At 34.5% G+C, this 26,007-nt stretch overlaps 1 protein-coding gene across 9 annotated transcripts in view; it reads right to left on the reverse strand.

Annotated features, from left to right (window-relative positions):
• BIRC6 (baculoviral IAP repeat containing 6) overlaps positions 1 to 26,007 on the reverse strand; it is a 258,422-nt gene that overhangs the window by 121,166 nt on the left and 111,249 nt on the right. For 7 of the 9 annotated variants that reach the window (XR_004027064.1, XM_030800387.1, XM_030800383.1 and 4 more), the window contains 17 exons: positions 25,407 to 25,753; positions 24,574 to 24,793; positions 23,893 to 24,026; positions 23,043 to 23,180; positions 20,967 to 21,094; positions 17,873 to 18,004; positions 16,639 to 16,854; positions 15,410 to 15,593; positions 14,631 to 14,786; positions 12,812 to 12,945; positions 11,673 to 11,826; positions 8,413 to 8,529; positions 6,375 to 6,529; positions 5,467 to 5,593; positions 4,016 to 4,126; positions 2,619 to 2,752; positions 541 to 668 (listed from right to left, as the gene is read on the reverse strand). Coding sequence is in view for 8 of the 9 variants with exons in the window: in XM_030800387.1 (XP_030656247.1) it covers positions 541 to 668; positions 2,619 to 2,752; positions 4,016 to 4,126; positions 5,467 to 5,593; positions 6,375 to 6,529; positions 8,413 to 8,529; positions 11,673 to 11,826; positions 12,812 to 12,945; positions 14,631 to 14,786; positions 15,410 to 15,593; positions 16,639 to 16,854; positions 17,873 to 18,004; positions 20,967 to 21,094; positions 23,043 to 23,180; positions 23,893 to 24,026; positions 24,574 to 24,793; positions 25,407 to 25,753 (2,715 nt within the window). In the remaining variant the exon portion in view is untranslated. The remainder of the gene's footprint in view (positions 1 to 540; positions 669 to 2,618; positions 2,753 to 4,015; positions 4,127 to 5,466; positions 5,594 to 6,374; positions 6,530 to 8,412; positions 8,530 to 11,672; positions 11,827 to 12,811; positions 12,946 to 14,630; positions 14,787 to 15,409; positions 15,594 to 16,638; positions 16,855 to 17,872; positions 18,005 to 20,966; positions 21,095 to 23,042; positions 23,181 to 23,892; positions 24,027 to 24,573; positions 24,794 to 25,406; positions 25,754 to 26,007) is intronic. The other 2 variants (XM_030800384.1, XM_030800388.1) reach the window with 2 other exon arrangements.

Below are 26,007 nucleotides of genomic sequence, written 5' to 3' on the forward strand. Positions count from 1 at the left end.
ATTTTAAGAAATACAGAATGGAAAAAAATGACATTAATAAGAGATATATGATATTGAAGCATTCATGCATTACAATAATCAACCCATTATGGTCAAAATTTATTCTTATAACATGGAGTCTGATTTTGTTAATAAATTTATTTAGAATTTCTACACAAGATTAGTATACAATTTTCTTTTATAAGCTCCATTTTTCAGGTTTTCTTATATATAAAATCACTGGTAGCTTTAGAGTTTAAACAGCTTCAAAATAAATTTCACCTTTTAAAAAGCTTATAATAACTAATCTATAAAACCATCAAAAGCAAGTCAACTGTATTCCATATTAAAGAGAGTAGAGGTAGAAGGACTTGAGAAAACCATAATGAAATGAAATGGAAACAATCAGGAAACACACCAATAAATCTTTCCCCCTTAATTCCTACTGTCCTCCTGCTTATTTGTTCACAGATAAATTCTCAACAAATGTTAAAGAAAAGTGTATTTGGAGAATTACATGTTACTTCTATATCAGGAACATATCAGTACACAAAAATTTACCTTTCAGTTGAAAGTATATGAATTAGCTTGAGCAAAAATTCACTGAATATCTGAGGACATGTTGAAGAAAGATGCACTTGTAATCGAGTAAGAAATTCTTGCATAGCTTGTGTAGCTGTGGGACCGACCTGAAGAGAAATGTATATGCACTGAAAACTGCTTACTGATAACATGTAAAAAATCATTCATTTAAAAATTATCAAGTATAAAGTCAAAAGCTATACACTGTAACTTTTCATATGAGGAAAACAAAAGTATTTACAACAATAGCAGGAAATGAATTTTTTAGGTCTTGATGTATTTATTTTGAATTGCAAATAAAAATACTGTTAATACTTTTTCATTATAGTTTATACACAACTATATCAGGTTTATTGAACTCAATACTAAAAAAAATTCACCTGAATTGCACAATAAATACTTTTATAATGCTTTTTAGAGTATAAATAACTTCAACATAGATTTTCACAAATAACCTTCTTAATTATCCCATTTCAAAATCAAATAACTCAGGAGCAGAGAGGTAAAATGATCCATAAAAGGTCATGTTTCTAACAACTAGCAAAGCAAGCATTAAACTAAGTGAAAAACAAAACAAAAACTAAATAAAAATAAATTTATACCAAGTCAAAAAAAGAAGAAAAAAAAAGCTGCTTTCCCAAACTTCTAATTCATCAATGAAAGACATGATAGGGAACACTGCATTAAGTAACCTGAGGTAGAAGTGTGCTCTAACACTTCTACATATTATTTTATTTGATCCTAATTTGGTTTGATGAACAACTCATAAAACCTTGGAGGAGTTCTGGAAAAATAAAATACGATATAATCCTCCAAACTATTTTAGAGTTAAATAAAGTTAATTTCTGATACTGAGCATACAAATCATAGCTTTCTTATCAGAACTTCCTATATAAAACCAAGGTATCAGTAGGAAAGCTCGATATTCAACAACTTAAAAAGTTTTAAAAAGTTATTTCTTCCATTCTTTTATTCAAAAACAGAAAGAAAATACTATTTTTCGCAATGCCTTGTTCACTGACACCTAGCTATACAGATAACTAGTTATGTAATTTGGGGCAATGTAGCTGATGCATGTTTTCTTACATGTAAAATAATTAAGTGAGAATTGGTGATCCCGAGGAGTCTTCCTGTTTGAAATTCAATCAATCTTTAAGTACAATAATCAATTGATAACATGTCTCTGCCCCTACCAAAACCCTGTCCCAATCTAACTGTAAGTTAGCTTCTTCTCTCTTACTTGTTCCTTGTCTCATTTATTTTATTAAGATCTGTAAAATTAAAATATATTAAGTATTAGAGTATTGACTAAAGCTCTATGAAGGCAGATATTTGATCTTGGTAAATACTGTATCTCTAGTACCTAGAACAAGCACATAGAAGCCTCCTAAACACTGAATAAATGAATTAATAGGAGAAACTGGACTGTCGAGGACAACTAAATTAGAATTCATCTGACGGCAAATCCAAGAATTTTAAAATGGTAAACTTGCAAGATAATCTTGAATAACCTTGATTTTAAAAGATGTTATAAATGCTAAATATATTTTTACTTTAAAAGAAATATTTACACAAGAAATTAAATTGATATAAAGGAAAATTTACAGTGAAACAGAAAATGTTTATAAACCCTGAGCAATATTGTTATTTTTTGCTAAGCAAAATCATTAACATCATAAAATAATTAAGGTGAATTGATAATCTTGATAGTAGAAGTAATCAAATATGACATACCAAAATTTATTTTGATTCCAAAATTTTTGAAATGCTTCTCTACCTTTGCAGTATTTACTCAGAATGTTTCCAATTATCCAAAATTAATGCCAAAAATATGTATCTACATGAAAACCTGGTATCACTGTTCTAAGAGGTTAACTTACCACCTATTATTTAGTGTCAGTATAGCTATTATTACAAATAACAAAACCTTTTTTATTATATTGATACATAAAAGGCTATTATTTAATACTTTAGCAATAAAAAAGTTACATAGCTTTACATTACGAATACTGTTTATTGAATAGTCTGGGCATATCCCAGGATAAAAATCACATTACCTGTGGACTGTGTTGATTTGTTCCATGTGGACTGGTGCCAGAAAGAAATTTCACTAATACATGAATTAGGTTTGGATCTGAAACCAACAAATGAGCAGTACTCTCCTGAGTTCCAATGGCACTGCTGGAACCAGCTATAAAACATTTTTTAAAAACCTCTTAAGAAATGGACCATGAAATAATGGAAATGCAGTATTTAAAAGCATCTTTAGTTCCAAGGAAAATTCATATATTCCTAGTAATTAGTTTATTAAAGGGGTTTCAGTTTCTACTATATTGACTAAGCAGGACTTCCCTCTCTATCTACCATCTATCTCCTCTGCCCCCTTCTGATTCTGAAAACACCTCGAGCTTAATGTACATCTTATTTAGTACAGTCAAACAGAAAAGATGTAACTAGGTCCTGACTCTTATTTGGAAAGCCTGTTCTAACTAACTCCCCCTTCCAGAAACAGTCAGAGATCTACTTTTCAGGTAAACTTTAATCAAGTTTTCTAAAATAAGTTGTGGCAAAATTATTCCTTTTTGCATGTTAGTTGTATACAGGTTAACTGCGAACTAACGTACAGGTAACACAACAGTTTTCTGAGATGAATAAAATATCCTTTGCATGAAATCCACCTTCAGTATCATAGTGATGCTTTTGATCTCATTTTTGGAAAATATATTCCAAATGAAAAAAGATAATAGCATTTTAAAGCTAAGCAATGATTTAAATTATTAAACAAAACCCAGGAATCTAGTTATGCATGTTTATGAATAATGAATAAATCATTTTTAAGTACAAAGGTATCTTAAAAGAATAACATAAAAACTTAGATGAAATGTAAAAACCTGCCTTTGTACTCTAAAAGCAATCAATTTTCTTTTAATAAGTTTTTAAAAGGTAAAAATATGATTTGAACATCTAACGAGACACATGAGACTATATTACCAAAGTAAACAAGCACAAAGGATATATAAGAACTAATTCAGAAGAGACACGTTAAAAGAAAAAACTCAGTCACTTTTATTGGAGACAGAGTCTCGCTCTGTCACCTAGCTGGTGTGCAGTGGCATGATCTAAGCTCACTGCAAACTTCGCCTTCCAGGTTCAAGTGATTTTCATGCGTCAGCCTCCTAAGTAGCTGGGACTACAGGTGCCCGCTAACTTTTGTATTTTTAGTAGAGATAAGGTTTCACCATGTTGGTCAGGCTGCTCTCCAGCTCCTGACCTCAAGTGATCCACCCGTGTCGGCCTCCCAAAGTGCTGGGTTTACAGGCGTGAGCCACCACATCCGGCCAACTCAACAACTTTGACAAGTATACCACTCCTTGGAAAATTCTGTTTTAAGAATCCAATAGTAGAACACTAAAGTACATGTCAAAGATTTAAATGAATAAATTTATGAACTTACAATTAAGCTGCATGTTTGTCATGAGTGTTAGGCTATGAAGCACAAGGCACCATGTCCGGAGCAAAGTGTTGGGATACCAAGCTAACACGGTGAGAAAGCTAGTTATTGATGCTATGCAGAAAAGAGAAAGGGAAAACATTTTTCAGAAAAACGATGTTTATGAAGAATTAAGTCAAAAGAATAAATTTAAAAACAAGACACTATTTCTTTAAATCAGCTCTTTAGTGTCTTCAAAACATGCAAATAAAAGGAATTCTCCATTAAATACAACTAACGCATTAAGAATCAGTAACATTTTAGGATAAGGTTTAAAGCTCAGCCCACTACACCTGAAATGACATGTTATCACTCTCAGTATGTTGTACTTTCCAAACTATAGGCATTTCTACTTCAATACAATTTACTAAAAATCCTCACACTCTACAAAACTGGCAACTGAAAACAATAACGGATACTGGAAAAACTGGTATTATAGGTGTGCGTCAACACAGCCGGCTAATTGTTGTATTTTTTTCTAAAGACAGGGTTTCACCATGTTGGCCAGGCTGGGCTAAAACTCCTGCCCTCAAGGGATCTGCCCACCTCGGCCTCTCAAAGTGCTGGTTTTACAGGTGTGAGCCACTGTGCCCAGCCAGGAATAACTATTTTTTACTCTTTTATTTTTTATATATATTTAATATTTTTCATAATAAAATTAAAAACAGATGAAAACAAATTTTATAATAATAATAATATAGTTGAAGAGATGGAAACCTATCAATTAAAGAAGGGCTGGCTGGTGCTGAGATAGTGCAGATATAAATAGAATCCGTGACCCAGCAGGGCTGGCACTAACATTGGAAAATACACCGTATAAGAGCCAAGCAAGCTACAGGATGCCTCACTCTAGGAAGAAAGCATCAGGAAAAGATTCTCATTTTTATTCTTCTTTAAATATAACTAAAATAGATTCCTGTAGCTAGAGCTGAAGGCTAATTCTTTTCCTGTTGTATTATTTTACTACCACCATTCCCACACTCATATTTTGCCAAGAAACACACACAACTTCTACAGGAAACTGACAACCTTCTCCAGCTGACTAACTCCTCCAGAGGCTAACTCATAGTTTTAAAAAAAATGAAAAAAAATAATAATAATAAAAAACCGACCTGCTTTTACAGATCAGACAAAACTTCAAGAAAATATAAAAGACTAACAGAACATTGTAAATTTTAGTTGCATACAGGCATATCACAGACCAGAGACTAAGAGTCTTCTATTCTCAACGAGGTCTCCCTGTATCTTTCCTGCTAATCAGTAAATTAGTGCATCTTTTTAAAAAGGTATTCTGTTTTATTCCCCACTAGAATGTTACAACCCCTAATGACAAAGATTAGGTATATTTTAACCTAATAATTATGTTTTAAGCTTGCTATTTAGACTATAATGATTTTTCTCCTAATAAATCTTACCTTGATTTAATGAAATAACAGGTATCCTATTAGCATTATATAAAAATATGTCTGCTCCATTTTCTTTGTTTCCAGATGAACTAGAATTCAGGCTCAGTGTGAGCCACAATTGGAGAAGTGACTCCAACTGAAAAAGAATGAAAATCAACAGGAGAAAAATGTACCTATTATATTATCAAATACAATTTAAGCAAAAATCTTATGTTTAAATTCTTGTCACGAGTAAATAACCTTTACTATTAAACACTTCTTCACACTTAAAAGCATCTTCTAGTTAATTAGTTGATCAGCACACACATCTTAAAATTCTTGAAGAAACAAAATTTACCTGAATTAAAAGTTATAAATTACCTCATAAAAAGATTCTTCTAAATTAAAACAGGTGATTCAAGTCATTTTTTTTTAAATTTGAGACAAGGTCTGCTATATCTTGAACTCCTGGGCTCAAGCCATCCTCCCGCCTCAGCCTCCCGGGTAGTTGGGACTGTAGGCATGTGCTACTGCACCTGGGTAATTTCTTTTACTTTATTAGAGACAGGATCTAGTGTTATGTTGCCCAAGCTGGTCTTGAACTCCTGGCCTTAAACAATCTTCCTGCCTCAGCCTCCTGAGTAGCTAGGACTACTAACTCAAGCCACCACGCCCTGTGATTCAAGTCTCTAAATCACAGGTGTGTGTATGTGTAGTAGGAATTAAAGTACTGAAGCTTAAAATTATTAAAATTATCAATGGTCCATCATTGAGAAACTGTGATTACTTTGGTAATCAAAGTATTTCTAATATTTTTTCAACTGAATATAATAAAGAAATCATCCCTGACAGGATTAGAACGAACTTCCCAATTAGTTTCATCTTTTACCAGGCTAATAATAATATGTAAAAATACACCATTTCTCCTGAAGTCATACCTGAACATGATGGACTTGAAGCATGGAAAAAAGTTTGTTGAAACAAACATTTAACATTGGGACAGATGATAACTGTATAATAAGCTGGCTGGTTTGGTTTGCTGCTTGTAAACTCCCTAGAAGTGAATCATCTGTTCCAGTGGGAGACTGTGATACTGAAAATTAAACACAAGTATAATTTCATACATAAAGTATCAGGATATGTGTTAACTGGTTATTCATATGTATAAATAGGTTAAATTGTTTTTAAAAATTAAAACTGCATTCTTTAGAATGGTTCAAAACAATATTTAGTATTTGAAAAACGTGTTTTTATAACATTACTTGAAAGTAAAAAAGACAATGACCAAAGAGAGAAGTTCCCAAATTCATAGGACTCAATCAATAAAAAAAGGCAAAGAACTTTTCTAGCAATTTTTATTTGCATTTTTTTCCAATTAATAAAGGAGGGAAAGTAAAGGAAAGAAATAAGACTCCTGACTAATTATTGATAAGGTAGTTTTAGAATAATCTAGATTCTAGTTCATTCATCTTTAACCTTGACTATAGATTAGAATCATCTGGGGAGCTTTCAGAAGTTCTGATGCCCAGGTTACACACAACACTAATTAAATGAGAATATATTCATGGGAACCAGAGAAATACAAAGACACTAAGAGCTTTATCATATATTTAGAGCCTTATTTTATTATTATACTAAAAAGAGAGACAGTTGTGTGCAGGATAATCAAAAGATAAAGAGGAGACATCAATTTCAAACAGATTTTCTTTTTTATTTTTTTTTCAAATATCCTTTCAGAATTACGAAAAGATATTCTAATAAGTGGTTTTAAAAAAGAAATGTCTAACAAAGAAAAGGGTTACTTTGGGCAGTACTGAGTTATCTCCAATCATACAGACACTGGACCCTACACAAAAAGGATCCCCATATTGCCTGGGAGATAAGATACAAGAATATTTGTGTACCAATACTAAGATTATAGAACACTAGACCATTCCTTCTGTTTTTCTTTTTTCCCTTCTTTTGATACCCTCTAAAGCAAGAAACAAATGAAGATTGCAGACTGAAAGAATGCAATTTAACATAAGGAAGATTTAAAAACTCAAATTTCTCTATTGAAATGGGTTGTGAACTCTCCATAAGAGAAGCATCTGTAATTTTATTGGGTTCTACCTACTATCTAAACCCCTTCTTCACTCTGACCTAGAGAAGGTGAAGCAATATGCAGGCCTAAGCAAACAAAAACCAGCACCCTCTTCTAAGCACAGCTCCCCAATCTGTCCTTGAAAAACACCGTGCTATTTCAACTGTACTCCCCCGAGGTCTACCCAGTTCCAGACTTGCGTAGACCTCATCAAGGAAAGCAAACCATAACGTGATGGCCAGCTCTGGCAGTCTACCTGTTTCTTGTAACACAGCCATGACCATTCATTTACATATTGTCTATGGCTGTTTTCCTGCAACCAAGTCAGAGTTGAGTAGTTTCAATACACACCATATGGCAAGCAAAGCCTAAAATATTTACTATTAGTCCTTTATGAAAAAGTTGGCCTTTCTTTTCTGTAGGTTATTAGGTAGTAAATCCTCTCAATTCTGGCTTTCAGTTAACAGGCCTATTTGGCTGTCATCCTACACTATATCCTCCATCCTAGTCTTTAAGGATGATAAAGATGTTACTACAAAAAATCTACTTCATCATAAATTTAGAATAGTACAATAAACTCACAGGCAGGTATGCAGGCTTCTGTAGGAATTTTATTAACCTTACAACAACAGAGTAAACAAAACACAATGGAGGTTTCTGCACTGAACTGAGAGCACTACATGGAGGAATTTTGCATGACACTCCCTGCATTTGTTAATCCTTTGTCTTAGTTTTCAACCTGCTACTAACTTGGAGCCGGGAAAGTGCTACATACTAAGTCCCCTCAGACTCACATCATGGAATTTAAAAATCTGTACTTGATGAATCCACCTGAAAATGATCAAGAGCTGAATCATTCACTGCAATACTCTAAAAATGGTAATTTTACTTACACGTAGGAGATGTATTTGTTAATGCCTGTAAAATGGAATCTGCTTCCAGAGTAGACATCATTTTCAACATGAGTTCTGCTTGCTGTTCAAGTCCAACTTCTAGGCGAGCATCGAGGGCTACAAAAAGCAATTGAAAGAAAAAGAAAACATTGACAATTATTACTCATGTCCTACCTCCTACAATAAAATGATGACATCTGAACCCAAGAGAGGATGAAGAGGAGTGTGTTCTGTAAACATGCAGTATCAGAGCCACAGCAAGGGAAGAATATCTGTGGAAACGAGGGTAGAGACAGGTGACTGGTTATATAGAGACAGAAATATTAAATAAGTGAAGTAACAATAATGGAAACAAAGACATTAAGGATAATGAGAACCAGGTTTCTCACTGTCAGAATAAAGTGCTATAAATACAGAAAAGAAGAAAGCTAAAATGAACCCTATGGAGTTAGATTAAATCCAGATACACTGATGTGAATTCATCATATTCAAGATAGACAGATATAGAAATATAGATGCCAAGTGTGTGTGTTCACACGCACACACAAACACATACTCCCTAGCTCTGTCCACCATAAGGAAATGGAAACAATCCCAAAATAGCAACACATATATCTATGACGAAATCATGGTTTGTTAACCACATTTCTCCTTTAAAAGGTTTTGAAATACCATGTTCCTTTAAGAAGTGACTAATTCTCAGGGTGGGGCAGATTAACGTAAAAGATGAGCCTGGGCTATCATGTTTTGCCAGAGAACAAGGAAGCGCTAAAACAATGATGAGAAAATCTCAAGGGGGATCCTATCGGTCAAATTTGAGACAATCTGAACATCAAAAAACAGATGACAACATTGTGAATATACTCATTAACAGTGAACTATACACACACAAAAAATGGTCAAAATAATAAATTTGCCAGGTGTGGTAGAGCATGCTGTAATCTCAGCTACTTGAAAGGCTGAGGTTGAAGGACTGGGCTCACCCAGGAGTTCAAGACCGACCTGGGCAACATAGTGAGACCCTATCTCAACAAATAAAAAAGAAAAATTTTATGTTATTTACATTTTTCCACAATTTAAAAAAATGATAATAAGGTGTAATTCACTGAATAAAAAAAGGCAACCATGAGTCCAGTCAAAACTAAACGAATAAACTATTACAGTAATTTTTTCTTTTTCTTATTTTTTTTGTTTTTGAGTTGGAGTCTTGCTCTATCGTCCAGGCTGGACTGCAGTGGCATGATCTTGGCTCACTGCAACCTCTGCCCCCAGGGTTCTAGCAATTCTCCTACCTCAGCCTCAGCTCCCGAAGATTACAGGTGCCCGCCACCATGTCCGGCTAATTTTTTTATATTTGTAGTAGAGATGGGGTTTCACCATGTTGGCCAGGCTGGTCTCGAACTCTTGACCTCAGGTGATCTACCCGCCTCGGCCTCCCAAGTGCTGGGATTACAGGCGTGAGCTACCACACCTGGCCAGTAATTTTTTCAAAAAGAAACTTTGTGAGGAACAGGATAGTTATAGTTTCCAAGTACCATTCTGCTCCCCAGCCCCCAAAAAACTTTTTATAGCAGCCGGGCACAGTGGCTCACACCTTTAATCCCAGCACTTTGGGAGGCTGAGGAGGGCGGACTGCTTGAGCTCAGGAGTATGAGAACAGCCTGGTCAAAATGGTGAAACCCCATGTCTACAAAAATACAAAAATTAGCCAGGCGTGGTGGCGCACGTCTGTAGTCCCAGCTACTTGAGAGACTCGGGTAGGAGAACTGCTTCTTCATTCCAGGAGGCAGAGACTGCAGGGAACTGAAAATCATGCCACTACACTCCAGCCTGAGTGACAGAGCAAGACCATGTGTGTACCTCCAAAAAACCCAACGACAACAAAACATTTTTACAGAGGGGAAAAGAGTAACTTTACAGGGGAGAAGCCCAGCAGACAACTCATTCATCAAGTGGTTAAGCTTAACACCACCAATAGTGACAGAGATCAAAATCATGGGCCACCTAACTGAATGAAATGGGGGGGCGGGGGGAGCATTATTTGTGGGATATTCCTGCGAAGATGCATTAACTCAATCTAATCACAAAGAAATAGCACACAAACACAAACTGAGGACCATTCTACAAAATAACTGGCCTGTTATCTTCAAAAGTATCAATGTCATCAAGGTCAACTATGAGGAACCACTGCAGACTGAATGAGACTAAAGAGACATGACGATTAAATGCAATGCATTATTTTCCCTGGGCTCTTGTGCATAAGGAACATTATCTTGACAACCACTATAATTTGAATGGGCTCTCAGTATTTGATAGCAGTAACGTTTATTTCCTGATTTTGAGGGAATATACTTCTTGATGTGTATATATGGAAGAATGTCCTGATTTGTAAAACAAAACAAAACAAAAATGACATCAAATTACCAATGTACTCTCAAATGGTTCTGGAGAATAAACATTCTCTGCATTGAACTTGAAACATTTTGGTAAATGTGTGTTTCGAATTTTTTAAAAAATATTTTATAACAGAAGGAGCAGGGTTGAAAAGGGAAAAAATGTATTTTATTAAAAAATTAAACACATCTCATATATTCTACATGACTAAAAAAGTGTAAAAATAAAGCTGAGCATGGTGGCTCACTCCTATAATCCAAGCACTTTTGGAGGCCGAGGCAGGCAGATCATTTGAGGTCAGGAGTTCAAGACCAGCCTGGCCAACATGGTGAAACCCTGCCTCTACTAAAAAAACAGCTGGGCTTGGTGGCATGCACCTGTACTCCCAGCTACTCAAGAGGCTGAGGCAAGAGAAGCCCCTGGACCTGGGAGGCAGCAGTTGCAGTGAGATGGGATCACATCACTGCACCCCAGCCTGGGCAACAGAGCAAGACTCCGTCTCAAAAAACAAAACAAAAACAAAAAAAACTGCAAAAATAATACTTAACTATTTAATGTAGTTTCATTCTCTTTATAAATAAAATACAAGTTTACTATTAAACTCAACAATTAAAATACAGCACAATTAATTCAAATCATTACCAATCCCATATAACACTTGCTAGGTGTTATTCTGACAGAACCAAAAAGACAGAAGTTCCTCCAAAGTGACTACAGAGAAACAGCTCTGAATAGTACTCATGGCACAGCTGTGATACTAAACCCACTGGCATACACCCAGGCTCAATTTCTCAAGGGACAAAGTATACATAAATGAGACTTGTTTTAAGAATAGCATATGCCTTAATATATAAACATACACTTACCCTGAGAGACTGAAACACTAACTGTCTGTGATCCGTTCTTCTCCGTGTTTGCTGGTGGCTTTGCTACAGGAATTCCCAGACCTCCAATGTAAGGGTTGTAATTGTAGGTCCCATAATCAGCACCCCAATAATCATACCATGTACTGCTTATTGGCTTAAAAGAATGGAAAAAAAAACTGCGGTTTATTTTTGCCTCTTGGCTGAATGACATGTTATTTACATTATCTAAACCGAAACAGAACTACAAAATAAATATTCTATCCACCCTTTAAATTTCCCAAATCCCCTTAAAATTTTAATGATTTATAAAAATGGTCCAGTAATTTTCTCCTCACTTTCTGCCAAAATCTAAAAATACCTTATATGTTTAGAAACTGAAAGTAGCATCCCTAATAAAATCTCTTATGGACCAAAGAACTGTACCACCATAAAGTATTATAGGTGATTCTCCTTTAAAAAAAAGAAGTAGGCTAACATACAAGTAGAATCTGCAATGAACGCAGCTCGGATGAAGTTTAAATGGCTGTCTGAAATGTTGATGATCTATAACTATACTTCTGTATACTTAAATGTAGTTCTCATTATTGTATGATAATTATGAGTAGCTATATTAATAAAAAATGTAAGTTTCCTTTATACTATTGCATTGATTTTTTTTAAACTGCAATAGTAGTACCTATAGCAATTTAATTTTGAATATGCTGAATAATGAGTTGCATTAGTGGTAAGTATGTATATTTTCCTCTTTTAAGTAATTACTAAGCCAAAAGTATGAGACAGAAGACTTTCCTTTCAAAGAATTTTGGTTTTTTTTTTTTCTTTTTTTTTTTTGAGACGGAGTCTCGCTCTGTCACCCAGGCTGGAGTGCAGTGGCGCGATCTAGGCTCACTCCAAGCTCCGCCTCACGGGTTCATGCCATTCTCCTGCCTCAGCCTCCCAAGTAGCTGGGACTACAGGTGCCCGCCCCCATACCTGGCTAATTTTTTGTATTTTTAGTAGAGACGGGGTTTCACTATGTTGGCCAGGACGGTCTCGATCTCTTGACCTCATGATCTGCCCGCCTTGGCCTCCCAAAGTGCTGGGATTACAGGCATGAGCCACTGCGCCTGACCTCCTTTCAAAGAATATTCTAATCATACCTTAAAAACCTTGGCTGCAAGAGGGTCCTTTTCCAAATCAATATCTAAAGGATCAATGTCAACTTCCATTAGATCCTGAAGTAACTCAAGGTCAATTTCTTTATCTTTTTCCAAAGAGGACAGAGGAGGTGCACCTTCAAATAATTAAAAGTGATCTTACTGGTGGAGTGTATCACATAAAATTTAGATGACACAATGCTTTTAGTTACAAAAAGCTATTTTACTTGCATGTTACATATGCCTAATAAAAAAAAACTCTATGTATGCAAACATTTCGCTCCATAATACACAACAAAAACAAAGATGCATTGATATTTGCTTTCCTAGAGAAAAGACCACAGTATTAGCTCTTGTTGACGTAAGGTGCATAAACTTTGCTATTAAAAATAATTACCAACATTACTAAATAGTATACATTCTATTACATCTAACATGTAATTCATTATTACAGGTAATGTTACCCAGTATTAAAGAGAAAAGCAAAGAGGACTGAAGTTACAAGAATGCCATTTACCGGCCAGGCATGGTAGCTCCCACCTGTAATCCCAGCACTTTGGGAGGCCAAGGTGGGTAGATCACAAGGTCAGGAGTTTGAGACCAGCCTGGCCAACATGGCAGAACCCTGTCTCTACAAAAAATACAAAAATTAGCTGGGTGTGGTGGTGGCCGCCTGTAATCCCAGCTATTCCAGGGGCTGAAGCAGGAGAATCGCTTGAACCCAGGAGACAGAGGTTGCAGTGAGCTGAGATCATGCCACTGTGCTCCAGCCTGGGTGACAAGAGCAAGACTCCATCTCAAAAAAAAAAAAAAAAAAAAAAGCCATTTACCTTATTTTTCTGTTATGAATTAGAAATTATTCTCTCTCAGATGTCTCCAAATTTTTAAGTAGCTTTCTTATAACCCTTATAAGTACCCCCTCATAACTCTTACTTTTCCATCATTCCCATCCTCTTATTCAACATAACTTTATAGAATGCCTAGTAAATGCCAGCCTGTATGAGAGTTTGAGTATAAGTACATGAAGATTAATAAAACTCTCCAACCCAATACATTAAGAGAAATTCAGAGTTGGGGTGCACTATAATTAAAACTGACTACAACATGATACGTGCTAGCAGAGATATTTGAGAGTGCAAGGGAAGTACAGATGGCAAAGTCCCCAACTCTGCTGGGAATGACAGAAAAAGCCTCTTAGAGAAAGGCACACTTTATGTGAACCTTGGATAACGAAGTGTTCATCATGCACACAGGAAATCTACTCCAGATAGAGAGAATATCAAGTAAAAAATAGAAAATCATGAGCAAACATAAGATTAAAGAATGACAAATGGTTGAAAATGACTGCAGCATCTGACATATACAGGTTAGTACCCAAAACAGATTTTTGAAAAGCAAGGGGTATGAAGATGATAAGGGATTATGCATGCTAATTTATAAAGAAACTTTTTAAAAAGGAAAAAAAAAGAAAAAGTAAGAAAAAAATACACCAAAAAAATCACATGCTGGATCTTAAAGAATAAGCTTTTAAAACTGCTGTCTTCATCACTTTGTATCTTTACATGTTTTCTACATTGCATTTTCTTCATCATTGCCAAATCACACTATATCAACATAATTAGGATATTATGAAATGATAGCATTTTGTTGTAATGAGAACCAAGATAAAATGTATTTACCAGGAAAATAATCAATCTAGTTTATAAGGCCAAAGAACTAATAGAAAAATATAAAAATCAACTTTATTTTTCTCTAACACTCTTTATTTTGAAACATGTTTCCATTTAATAGAATAAAGAAGAAACATAATGTAAAAATTTACCTGTTATGTCATGTGTCAAAGGTTCATCTATAGTTTCCAGCAACTGAACTGAGGACTGTTGAAGGGAGTCATCAGAGTCACCAGCTGTCGCACCTACATCATCACCCACTGTTCCTTCCTCCATGGCTTCTGCAGCTACTGGAGCCAGTAATTCTCCTGTATGTAAGGGGATAGGCCTGTTTTAATAATTTATACAGATTTTGGAAACATATTAAAGCATATTTTTTTCCTCCAGTTTAGTCACTGACAGAATAAATGCTCTACTAACTATAAAAGAATCTGAGGCAAATGAGTTCCCACCCACCTAAGGAATGCTAGGACTCACTCCATTACCTTCAAATGCTAGAGACAAGTATCCAGTAAACACGTAACATGTACAAAGAGTTATTTTAATTACTTTACATACATTAACACACTTATTCATAAAAACAACCTTATACACAGATTATCCTTATTATCCTTATGTTATATATGAAGAAACTGAGGCAAAGTGATTTCCTCACCTAGTAAGCAGCATACCACTGATGTTAATAATAAAGCAGCTAGCTCCAATATTCATGCACTTTAACAACCTAACACCTTTCTAAAGCCTTGCATTTATCACGACTATCAACATACTTAAATACAGAAGTAATTCTCAATGGTTGCTACTGCTATAACATTAAACTGATTAAACAGACCTTTATGCTTTTAGGGGGTTAAAGATCCCTTTGAAGATTCTTAGTTGAGCAATGCCAAGGTAATTTTGACATACTCTATGAAGAAAAATCCTCACACACCTGCTAAAATATCTTGTAGCATACAAGTTAAGGAATACTGAGCCCAAGCACCACCCCAAGATATATCTCCTCTATTGAAGTCAGTTCCAACCAAAAGTAATAGCAGTCTTTCCAGCTGGGGTTCGTTCACAATCTCACACAGATGAATAGTTGGCCTCGTAGCATTTGCAATGCGTGCAAGAACCTGTAATACATTTTATAAAATCATACACTTAAATAGCAATTACATGTTTTTTCAAACAATAACAGAAGTCTACAAATACTTTAGCACTGAACAATAGGTTTCAATAATGATGTATGAGTCCGGTGTCAAAAAAAATTGCTTGAGATGGAATGCAAAAGAATGTAATTTCATGAATCAAATATTAAAATCTGGTTTAAAATCTAACTGTACAGTTAAGAATTAAATTTCTACGAACAGCGAATATGCCACAGAAAAGCAATCATGACATTAAAAGTCCTTCTTCTTTTTTTATTTTTTTGAGACAGTCTCGGTCTGTTGCCAGGCTGGTGTGAAGTGGCGTGATTTCGGCTCACTGCAACCTCATCGCCCCCAGGTTCAAGCAATTCTCCTGCCTCGGCCTCCCGAGTAACTGGGACTACAGGTTCATGCCACCATACTCAGCTAATTTTTGTATTTTTCGTAAGGACGGGGTTTCACCATGTTGGCCATGATGGTCTCGATCTCTTGACCTTGTGATCCGCCCCTCCGCCTCCCAAAGTGTTGGGATTACAGGTGTGAAGCACCACACCCGGCCAAAAGTCCTTCTTTAATATAATTTGACACTTATTTGTGTATTTCCTATTTTAATTAATATAAGAAAGGCAGGTTGGAGATAAACATATCCACATTACTTACATTTCAAACCCTCAAGTTTTAAATAAATTAAAATATAAATCAGGTTTCCTTAAGAAAAACTTTGAATTTTTTTCATCTTTTAACACACAATAAAAAAACTAACTGCAAAAAAGCAAAACCAAAAGAGGCATCACTTCCCTTAATCAAAATTGACTAAAAACATCATCCTTTCCTAGTTTTTAATTATCCTACAAGTCTATATTTTTTCTTTTGTTTTTGTAGAGACGGGGTTTTGCCACATTGCCCACACTGGTCTGGAACTCCTAGACTCAGACAATCCACCCACCTCAGCCTCCCAAAGTGCTGGGATTACAGGCATGAGCCACTGCGCCCTGCCAACCCTATAACTCTATACTTATAGTTTACATACCTTACAAACAAACAATAAGAGATCTGCATGACATGTAAAGTCCATGGAGAGAAGAAACAGAACAAGTTTCTGGACTACTGAGATACAACGTTCATGGGCCAGAGTAAATGGAAGTGGTTCTATCTCAGGACTTTCTTTTGTTGTTGTAACTTCTGTGTCTAAATTAGAACGGGACCATTCTGCTGTCCGACGTAAACGAATTAAATCCTTAAAGTGCTGCACACAAAAATTTATAGTATTTAAATCAATGTTTACTTAATGAAAACTTTTTCAGTATAGATTTATGTAATGAAAATGTTCACTCCATATTACAACTTCTAAAGAGCAAAATTTTTAGATACACTGTAAGTTTCAAAAGTAACAATATTAAAAGCTAAACTGACCAATATGCCTTACTTCCTATTTGGAGTAAAGTATCAGATATATAACAGAGTTTCAGAAAAGTGAAATTCTACAGACGTTCACTGTAGATAATATATTATTAAGTCGAATCTAACGACATAAATATTACCGTAACATCCTAAACATAATTTGTAAAAGGTTGAAGGTAAAGAAAACTAATATAACATCAAGTACAAAATATTAATTCGAGTTACTTCAAAATCTGGTGGAATAATTATAATTTCACGTTATAGAAAGACGACAAACTTGTTTGATATATATATGGTATCCCTCAAAATTTTAAAAAGTAAACATCAAGGTTTTAAAACTTACAAATCAGCTGAACTTCACTTTCACTTACAAAAGACATACTACATTTGAGCCTTGTGAGCACCACTGGACCCAAAAGAAGTTTCAGTTCTAAACTCAGCCACCAAAATATTCCAATAACAATACTAAGGGGAAAGAGAATGCCACATTTTTCACTTTACATATACATTTTACTTGTAAGGCTGATACAATAATATTTGCAATCATCTTGTATAATTTTGTATTGTAAAATGGAAATAAACTCCTCTATCAATGCCACATTAGCAAAACTTACATTCCACTGTCTTTTATCTTCAATTTACTGGAACTCAATCCACATTGAAGGTAATACATTAGAATAATACTTAAATCCCACATTTATCATACATTTCCTTCAGTTAAACCACCCCACCAAAAAAAAGTCCAGAGTAGATTGGCTTCTCTGTTAAGCAGAATGATATATATTTAAGTTTCTCGATCGTAATTAAAGATCATAACTCCTTGACTTTTCTGAGATAACTATATTGAGAAGTACAGATCATACCTTTGAAGTGGCTTGCTTTAGTTTTGCTTGTTCTACCAGGAGTTTATATGATGATCCTTTGTTACTTTGTATTTTTTCTTTTTCCATCTGTTCTACCAATGCCTTCTGCTTTGCTTTTAGTAGGTTAAGTTGCTTTATAAAACAAATAAACAACTTAATCTTTAACAACGTTAAAAACAAAAAAATTATTATACTCCTCACGGAATTCATATATCAAATTGATGGAATGCATATTATCTTGAAAGATGTAGTATAATTTTAACTGTGTTGCTAGTTTTTTAAAAAATCATTTCAAATCCTGACTTTGAGATCTCTCCCTGTTTTCATTAAAATCTCCCTTACCCATGGGAGTAAGAAATAACTGGAAGACTTCCTTATATAAGCCACTAACAGAATTGAGCAATACATATTTTTTAATAGACAGGAAAAAGTTTATTTTTAATCAAATAAATGGGAAAAATATATTATTGCTTAGTATTTCTTTGCTTTGTTTTTATGGAACTCTCAAGAGTAGTACACATTTTGGTATGTCTATATTTTTTATTAAAATTTGGATTGAGATCATTGTAGTTACTTGCTACGATGTAGCTTAAGAAATAATTAAGCTATATATAAAGAAATAATACAGAAATCTCTTGTACACTTTACCCAATTTTCTCTAACGATCACATTTTCCAAAAACTACAGGATAATATCACAAGGTATTGACATTGACAGAATTCACCAACCTTATTTCTCCACTTTTAGTTGCACTCATTTGTGTTTGTCTGTGTACGTATTTAGATGGATACACTTCTACATGTGTTAGTTCATGTATCCACCACAACAGTCAATACCAAACAATTCCACCACAAGGTTCCCTCATATCCTTTTATAACTACATCCACACTTCCCTCCTACCCTATCTCCCCCATCCCTAAACAACGGCAATCAGTAGTCGACAACAATGAACAAACAGACCAAAGAGAGAAAAAACTCTCTGTTCATAAAGACCTTACAAGCTGTTGACTGTGTTCTCCATACAGCAATGTACACAGTGTACAAAGAAAGTTACTTTAAATATAAAGTACTAGAAAGGTATAGCCACAATTATAAATGAATAATAATTGAGTTAGCAACTTATTAAGTCTTCCTTCTCAGAGAACACTTCCTAAATTACTACTGTTGACACTTTTTTTTTTTTTTTTTTTTTTGAGACAGTCTCGCTGTGTCACCCAGGCTGGACTAGTGGTGTGATCTCAGCTCACTGCAACCTCTGCCTCCCAGGTTTAAGTGATTCTCCTGCCTCATCCTCCTGAGTAACTGGGACTACAGGCACACGCCACCACATTGGCCAGGCCGGTCTTGAACTCCTGGTTCCAACTGATCCACCCGCCTCAGCCTCCCAAAGTGAGCCCTGCCTGACACATGTTTTTGGTATCAGGAAAAAAACATTACTAATGTTATTTTTAAAAATCCACTTGGCTGTTATCTCCATAGATGAAAAAAACTCTATCCTAAATTAAAACTAGCATGTACACACAATTTTTAAAACGTTAACTGAGAATTTCTACAAATCAGTATTTTCAGAAAATAGTTTCCAAAGTTCTACCATTAACATATGCAAGAAATATAATCAAGAAAAAAAATCATTTTTAATTTATTCTGAAACAGCCGGTTTTAATTATTGTACAAACACAACTGGTTTTCACTAAGCCATTTGGCAGTAAGTTAGTAACCTGATGACCAATCGCCCTGATTACTTTCGTTTATAATTCCTAGAAATAAAAACCTTCTACAAATCACAGTTACAACCATCAAAATCAGAGAAGTAATACTGGCACCTGACCACCAATTATCCCTCAGAGCACCTTTTAAGTTTTGCCGACTGTCCCAATACTGTCATTCATAATGAAGAATCAAATAATGATATTTTACAGACAAATATTCACTCAGTGACACACTAGGTTTTGTTTTCTATCCTAATTAAATGCACTGGGTATAAACATTAAAAGATACAAATTACTACTACCTAAAATTGGTTAAAGGTCTCAAAAAGAAAAGCTAATTGAGGAAACTGCTTCTGCTCATTTTTCCTGCAAAGGATTGAACTAGCTCATAGTTGAAAAACTTAGAAGTGAAAAATAAAAAACTTATTGCCAAGTCTACCTTTAAAAAAAGCCCCATAAATCAAAAATTTTTTTAAATATAAAAAATAAAACAATAAATTTGAAAAGCCCAAAGCTTTCATAACATGCCAGAGCTAAGGATTTTCATATAGAATCTTCTTACATCTTAAAGCAATAATAAAAATGTTTTGTGGCCGGACACAGTGGCTCAGACCTATAATCCCAACACTTTGGGAGTCCAAAGTAGAAGAATCGCCAGAGCCAGGAGTTTGAGAGCAGCCTGGGCAACAAAGCGAGACCCCACCTCTACAAGAAACAATTTACAAATTAGCCTGGCACTGTGGCACACAGCTGTAATCCCAGCTACTCGGAAAGCTGAGGCGGGAGGACTGCTTGAGCCCAGGAATTTGGAGACTGCAGTGAACTATGATTGTTCCACTGCACTCCAACCTAGGTAACAGAATAAGACCCTGTCTCAAAAAAAAAAAAAAAAAAAAAATACACACACACACACAGACACGAAAAAGGAGAAAAAAGAAATGGAAAAAGAAACCAAAAATAAAACCTGGAAGCTAGATAGAGGGGCAGAAGATGAATACCCTGAAGCCATGTTAAAGAGTTTGACCTTCATCCAAAGGTCAAATAAAAGCCACTGAGAATTACATGAAGGAAAATGGATTGAATTAAAGCAAAACAAAGGAAGAGAGGTTTTGGGACTAGGCAAAAGATAATGACAACCTCATTTAGAATAGTAGTAATAGAGATATATAACAGTAAATGTTAAAGGAACATCAACAAAGTCTGTAAACTATATATTGTCGTCATTTTAACAATTAAGGAAATTGAAGTCTCCAAAGTGTTAGATAATTTTCCTAAGCTAAGAGCCCATTAAATGTTATACCTCGCATCTGATGGCACATCTATCTCATGCAACCTCCAAAACAATATTCTCAAACATTAAAAATTTTTAAATGATTGACAATTACCTGTTTATGATGAACAAGCTGCTTTCTGATTTTTCTGGAATATAATCTATCAAGGCTACTGCTGCCTTTAGAAGATCTACTTAAGCTCTGAGTGTGTAGATTATTGTTAATAAAACTCCACTGATTACCTACAGGTGAAGGAAAACTTGTATTAATAATTCTGTTAAATGTGATTTTAAAGTACCTTTCCTACCCAGAAAACAAAAAACACAGTTATACATGTGCCAATCATGAAAAGCAGTTTTAATAAGAAAAACATTGTAAAGAAATTGCTAGAAGATCTGACTCTACAAAGATTGGATAACTGTCAATTATCTAATGTAGACCCTAAATCATTTTAAAACCAGAGTTCCCTCTGTCTCCAATCTTTCATTTAGATAATAGCTATTTTCCTCCACAATTAAGATTAATCTCTATACAACTTTGATGATGTCATTCAATTTCAACAACAAATACTATTGCCTATTTTAAACACAGATGCTTTTAATCAGGAACCAAAAAAGGACACTCAATAATTTAACTAATAACTACCAAAATAAGGTTAAATAGTTCAGAACGCGTAACTGTCTACCTATACTTACTCTCCTTTTTTGGAATATGTCCAGACTATTCTGTTTCATTCAATTTGGGCTCAATACCACACTTTACCCATCTCCAATCCCAAAACATCTTTTCCTAATCCTAAAAACATTTTTCTCTCTTTACTACCTATTTATCAAGTCTTAGTTCAAGTTCTTCAAACCCTAAAACTCTTCCACCAATGTTTCCATAGTATCCACATGTATAAACAAACATACTCCCAATACTGTTATATTCCAAGATTACATTACAGTTTATTTTATATTTTTCTTTTTTACAAGACTGTTTCTCAGCCAGGCACAGTAACTCACATCTGTAATCCCAGCACTTTGGGAGGCCGAGGCGGGTGGGTCACTTGAGGTCAGGAGTTCAAGACCAGCCTGGCCAACATGGTGAAACCTCGTCTCTACTAAAAATACAAAACAATTAGCCAGGCATGGTGGTACATGCCTAAAATCCCAGCTACTTGGGAGGCTGAGACAGCAGAATCCTTTGAACCGAGGAGGTGGGGGTTGCAGTGAGCTGAGATCGTGCCACTGCACTTCAACCTGGGCCATAGAATGAGACAAGACTTTCTCAATATGAATGTAGTTTTATTTATGTTCATTGTATTTCTTACCTCTATATCCTACAACTGAGTAAACTAACCATAGATATATATTACTTTTTAAAAATCAATATAAAGCAAATTCCTTATACATATGAATTCCCCATCATCTTCCTAAACATAATATGCACTATAAACAACTGATTCCACTATAACATCCCAAGCGAACTTTTAAAAATACTGAGTTCCTGACAATGTACAGAATTCCAAATTTTATGGATTTCAATGGCTTACATACTACATGTAAGCCATATGTAGGCTTACATATCTCAATGGTTTACATACTGGATTTAGGTATCTCAAATCCTTTATTTAAAAACCCTTATTTTCGGAACAAGAATCTCTGAGGAAAAATAAAAATAAAGAAAAATAAAAAGCCTTGTTAACTGGGAAGAGGGTAATAATTTTGCAGGTTGATTTCCTTTAATTTTTAAATTTTTCTGTGCTTCAAACCTATAAAGAAAGCTTACAACTCAAAATCTGAGAATTTCTTATTTAAAAATACAGGGCACTTGTAGTTAATTAGTAGATAACAATAATGCTAAATGAAATGACACATCATACTAAGAAAAAATAAAAACTCTCTGATTTCCCTTTCATAACTTATTTATATGCATGCTATTATAAAGTCTTTAAACGAGCCTGAGGGAAGACACCTTGCAAAAGTCATAGCTGTATTTAGAAATTAAAAGTCATGTCCAGACAAAGGAGCTTGTCTATAAAGTCCGCCAAGTATAAATGTTATCTTTAAACAGAATTGTAGTAAAGTTCATTTGTATTTTCCATAAATTACATACAGCTGGTAGCTCCAGGCCAATAGCCAGTTCTGGAACAACTGCGAAGTCACTCAAAATCCCCACCAACATATTATTATTATAAACTTCTGATACCTGTCAGAAACCTCTCCCTGTCTTTACCATTCAAAGGTTTCTTTGCAGCTGCTGCTTCATCTTCAACAGTTGCCACATAATCTAGCAACCTGGACACCAGCATAACAACCCAACTGATCATAGGAATATCTAGTACTCCTGGAGAGAGATGACAGTAAAGGAAAAACATCCAGATGACTTTAGGATTCCTAATTAGATCTGATAATATAAGTGAAACAAAACATTCTATAAATCCAAAACATATCATATCATTACTAACACTAATATTTATATGTAATAAGTCTAAAAAATAGACACCAACAGCCAGAAACTGAGTAGAACATCAAATCTAATGAAAGACAAAGACTTCAAGGTATAAGAACAGATTAAGCGTAGGCTGAATCCAAAATGGAATATATAAACTAGAAAGCAAGGTATAAGATACTATTCTAAGATTCACAGGAACTGAAATAAAACATCTAACTCTCAACTTATAATTCATATAGCACTAAACTATGTTCTAATGTTTTTATTCCTATAAAAAAGTTTGCTCAAACAAAACTCATTATTGTTGATTGGAACAACAACTGTGCCTTACAGCTTAAACTTATTTAAGGGAGTTTGACTTTAGTTATAGTAGTACAGGAAAAACATACTATACTAAGTTCAAATAATGAAAAGGTAATAAATTTTAAAAGTAGTAACTATATGGCAGTCAATCACATGAAGGTTGCTCATTCTTAAAAGCTTACATCATAAAAATATCAAATGTGCTGCAAATAATATTAAAGTATTTCAGAGATGATATTTTATCAAAGCAATATTTACAGGAATATTGTTTTTACGAAAGAACACTGCTTTCTCTTAATACCTTCTGTCCTCCTATGCATGGGTAACTGTGGCTGAAGAGGTGACAATAAATTATCCAAGAGATTAAGTAAGCTTTCTAATACTCCACTATTACTAAGTGATCTTTGACCAATGCAGGAAAGTAACATGAAGACCCTAAAAACAAAACAAACAAAAAAGAAAAGAATAAGAATTCAATTGTTCAATTTTTAAAATAATTTACATAGAAATTTAACAGAGTAATGATAGAATATTTGCTTTCTTAAAACATACCATATTTCAGACTGGGAAAGCAAGATTTGTATCTGGAGGTATGAAGTTAAAATTAGTTATTTTTCTAACTACTGGTTATATTTTCTAATGTTATTAACAAGAAATTAAGCACTTAGTGAATGAGAGAACTTTATTAGCCACAAACAAACACATTTAGCATATAAAGTAACATAATCTAACAGAAATACTTATAAACACAGATCTATGAAGTCCACAAGTTCAATTAGAAAACTAAAGAGTAGAGTCTAATTATCACTTATTATCTTCTTCGATACAGTGCTGGTGCCCTTCACTGGTCATTTCACAAACTCTGAGATCTGCTTCATATTCACAACTTAGTATCCACATTTCAAAGATTTCAAAAGCTGACCAGTAACTGTGAAAAGTACAAATCATTAATAACAAATACCTCCAACATTTTCTGACCTACCTATCCTGTGGAAAGATGAGAAGCTGTTCTGAATTGTACAATTCCTGAAGGACATTAGAAAGAAATTGACCCCACCATCTTTCACCACCACACAGTTGAACAAGCAGAAGACCAGTATGTAACCGTATCTTTGGGGTTCCACTGATGCACAAGTGTTTAAAGAGCTCTTCACAGGCCTGGGCATGAAATGTGCTCTGCAAAACTGCAGGAACAGAGTGTCCTATTACAAGAAAGAAAACAGTAAACTTTCCTATTTAAATGTATTGTATAATATTAAAATAAGCATGCCTAAATACACTTTCCTCTTTTCTAGTAATCAATAGATAATTATATTCTATTTATTTTGCAATGTATTTACTCCTCGTATGCAGAAATCTGTTAGATACTTGGAGACGAAAATATTCAGCACTTAAGTAAATTACATTTCTTGCCTATGGAGCTGGATGTATCAGATGGCTGTGTCAGTGAATGTGTGAGCTTGTGTAATGATCAAAAATACCTCCTGGCTAGAAAATGATAGCTCTATATTAGGTTAGCAATTTATGAAAAGCTTCACTGTTGAACTTCTATGCAATACGTTAATACTTTGCCAGTAGCACAATGATGTGCATGTCAATAGCAGAAACCCAAAAAAAACCACACACAACTTCATTTAAGAAATGTTTAAAATAACAGGGAGAAATGGATTAACCTAAAGAGACATTTCATAAATATTGACATTTTTTTAAATACCAAAATTTACAATAGAAAATATTGACACAGATCCTAAAACATGCAGCGAAATCACATCAAGTATATTCCCAGCCTTTAAAATATGTAAGCCAAATACAAACCATTAGAAGCATGAAGCAGGCTGAGCAAAGTGTCCAGTAAATATCTGATGATAGTACGTAACTGCTCTGTGGAAGATGTCTGAATTAAATCTTCTGGATTTGATGTTTCACTCAATATCTTCCGGCTTGCACCTAGCGCCACTTTGAGTCTCTGCACTGCATTATGAGCCAAATTTAGTTGAAGCTGTAGCTGAATACAATCTTGATAAGCAGAAAAAACCCTACTGTCTTCCTCAACTGCCTTATCTGGTTTTCGTAAAAAGTACTGTGCATTGTTAGCACTGTTTAGAGGAGGAAGATCAATACTTTGCAAAAGAGTTTCCAGACGATGACAAGCCAAGTTATACCTAAAGTAAAAAATGATTGAACAAAATAATTCTTGTAATGTCCTCTTTATGTACATGTACAAATACTAAGAATTAAATCTCTTAAATCTGTTAACATACAACCATTAAAAAGAATTACCCACTTGATAGGTACTAATAAATGGAGCCCATTAATTAATCACAATATTTTAATGCATTAAGTGTTATTGTAATGTGCTAATCTCCTTCCTCTTGCTTTTATCTGTACACCTATGAAAAGATATTTCTTGGCAGAA

The sequence above is a fragment of the Nomascus leucogenys genome, chromosome 19 (assembly GCF_006542625.1).
Source record: "Nomascus leucogenys isolate Asia chromosome 19, Asia_NLE_v1, whole genome shotgun sequence".
In the NCBI taxonomy this organism is placed as follows: domain Eukaryota; kingdom Metazoa; phylum Chordata; class Mammalia; order Primates; family Hylobatidae; genus Nomascus; species Nomascus leucogenys.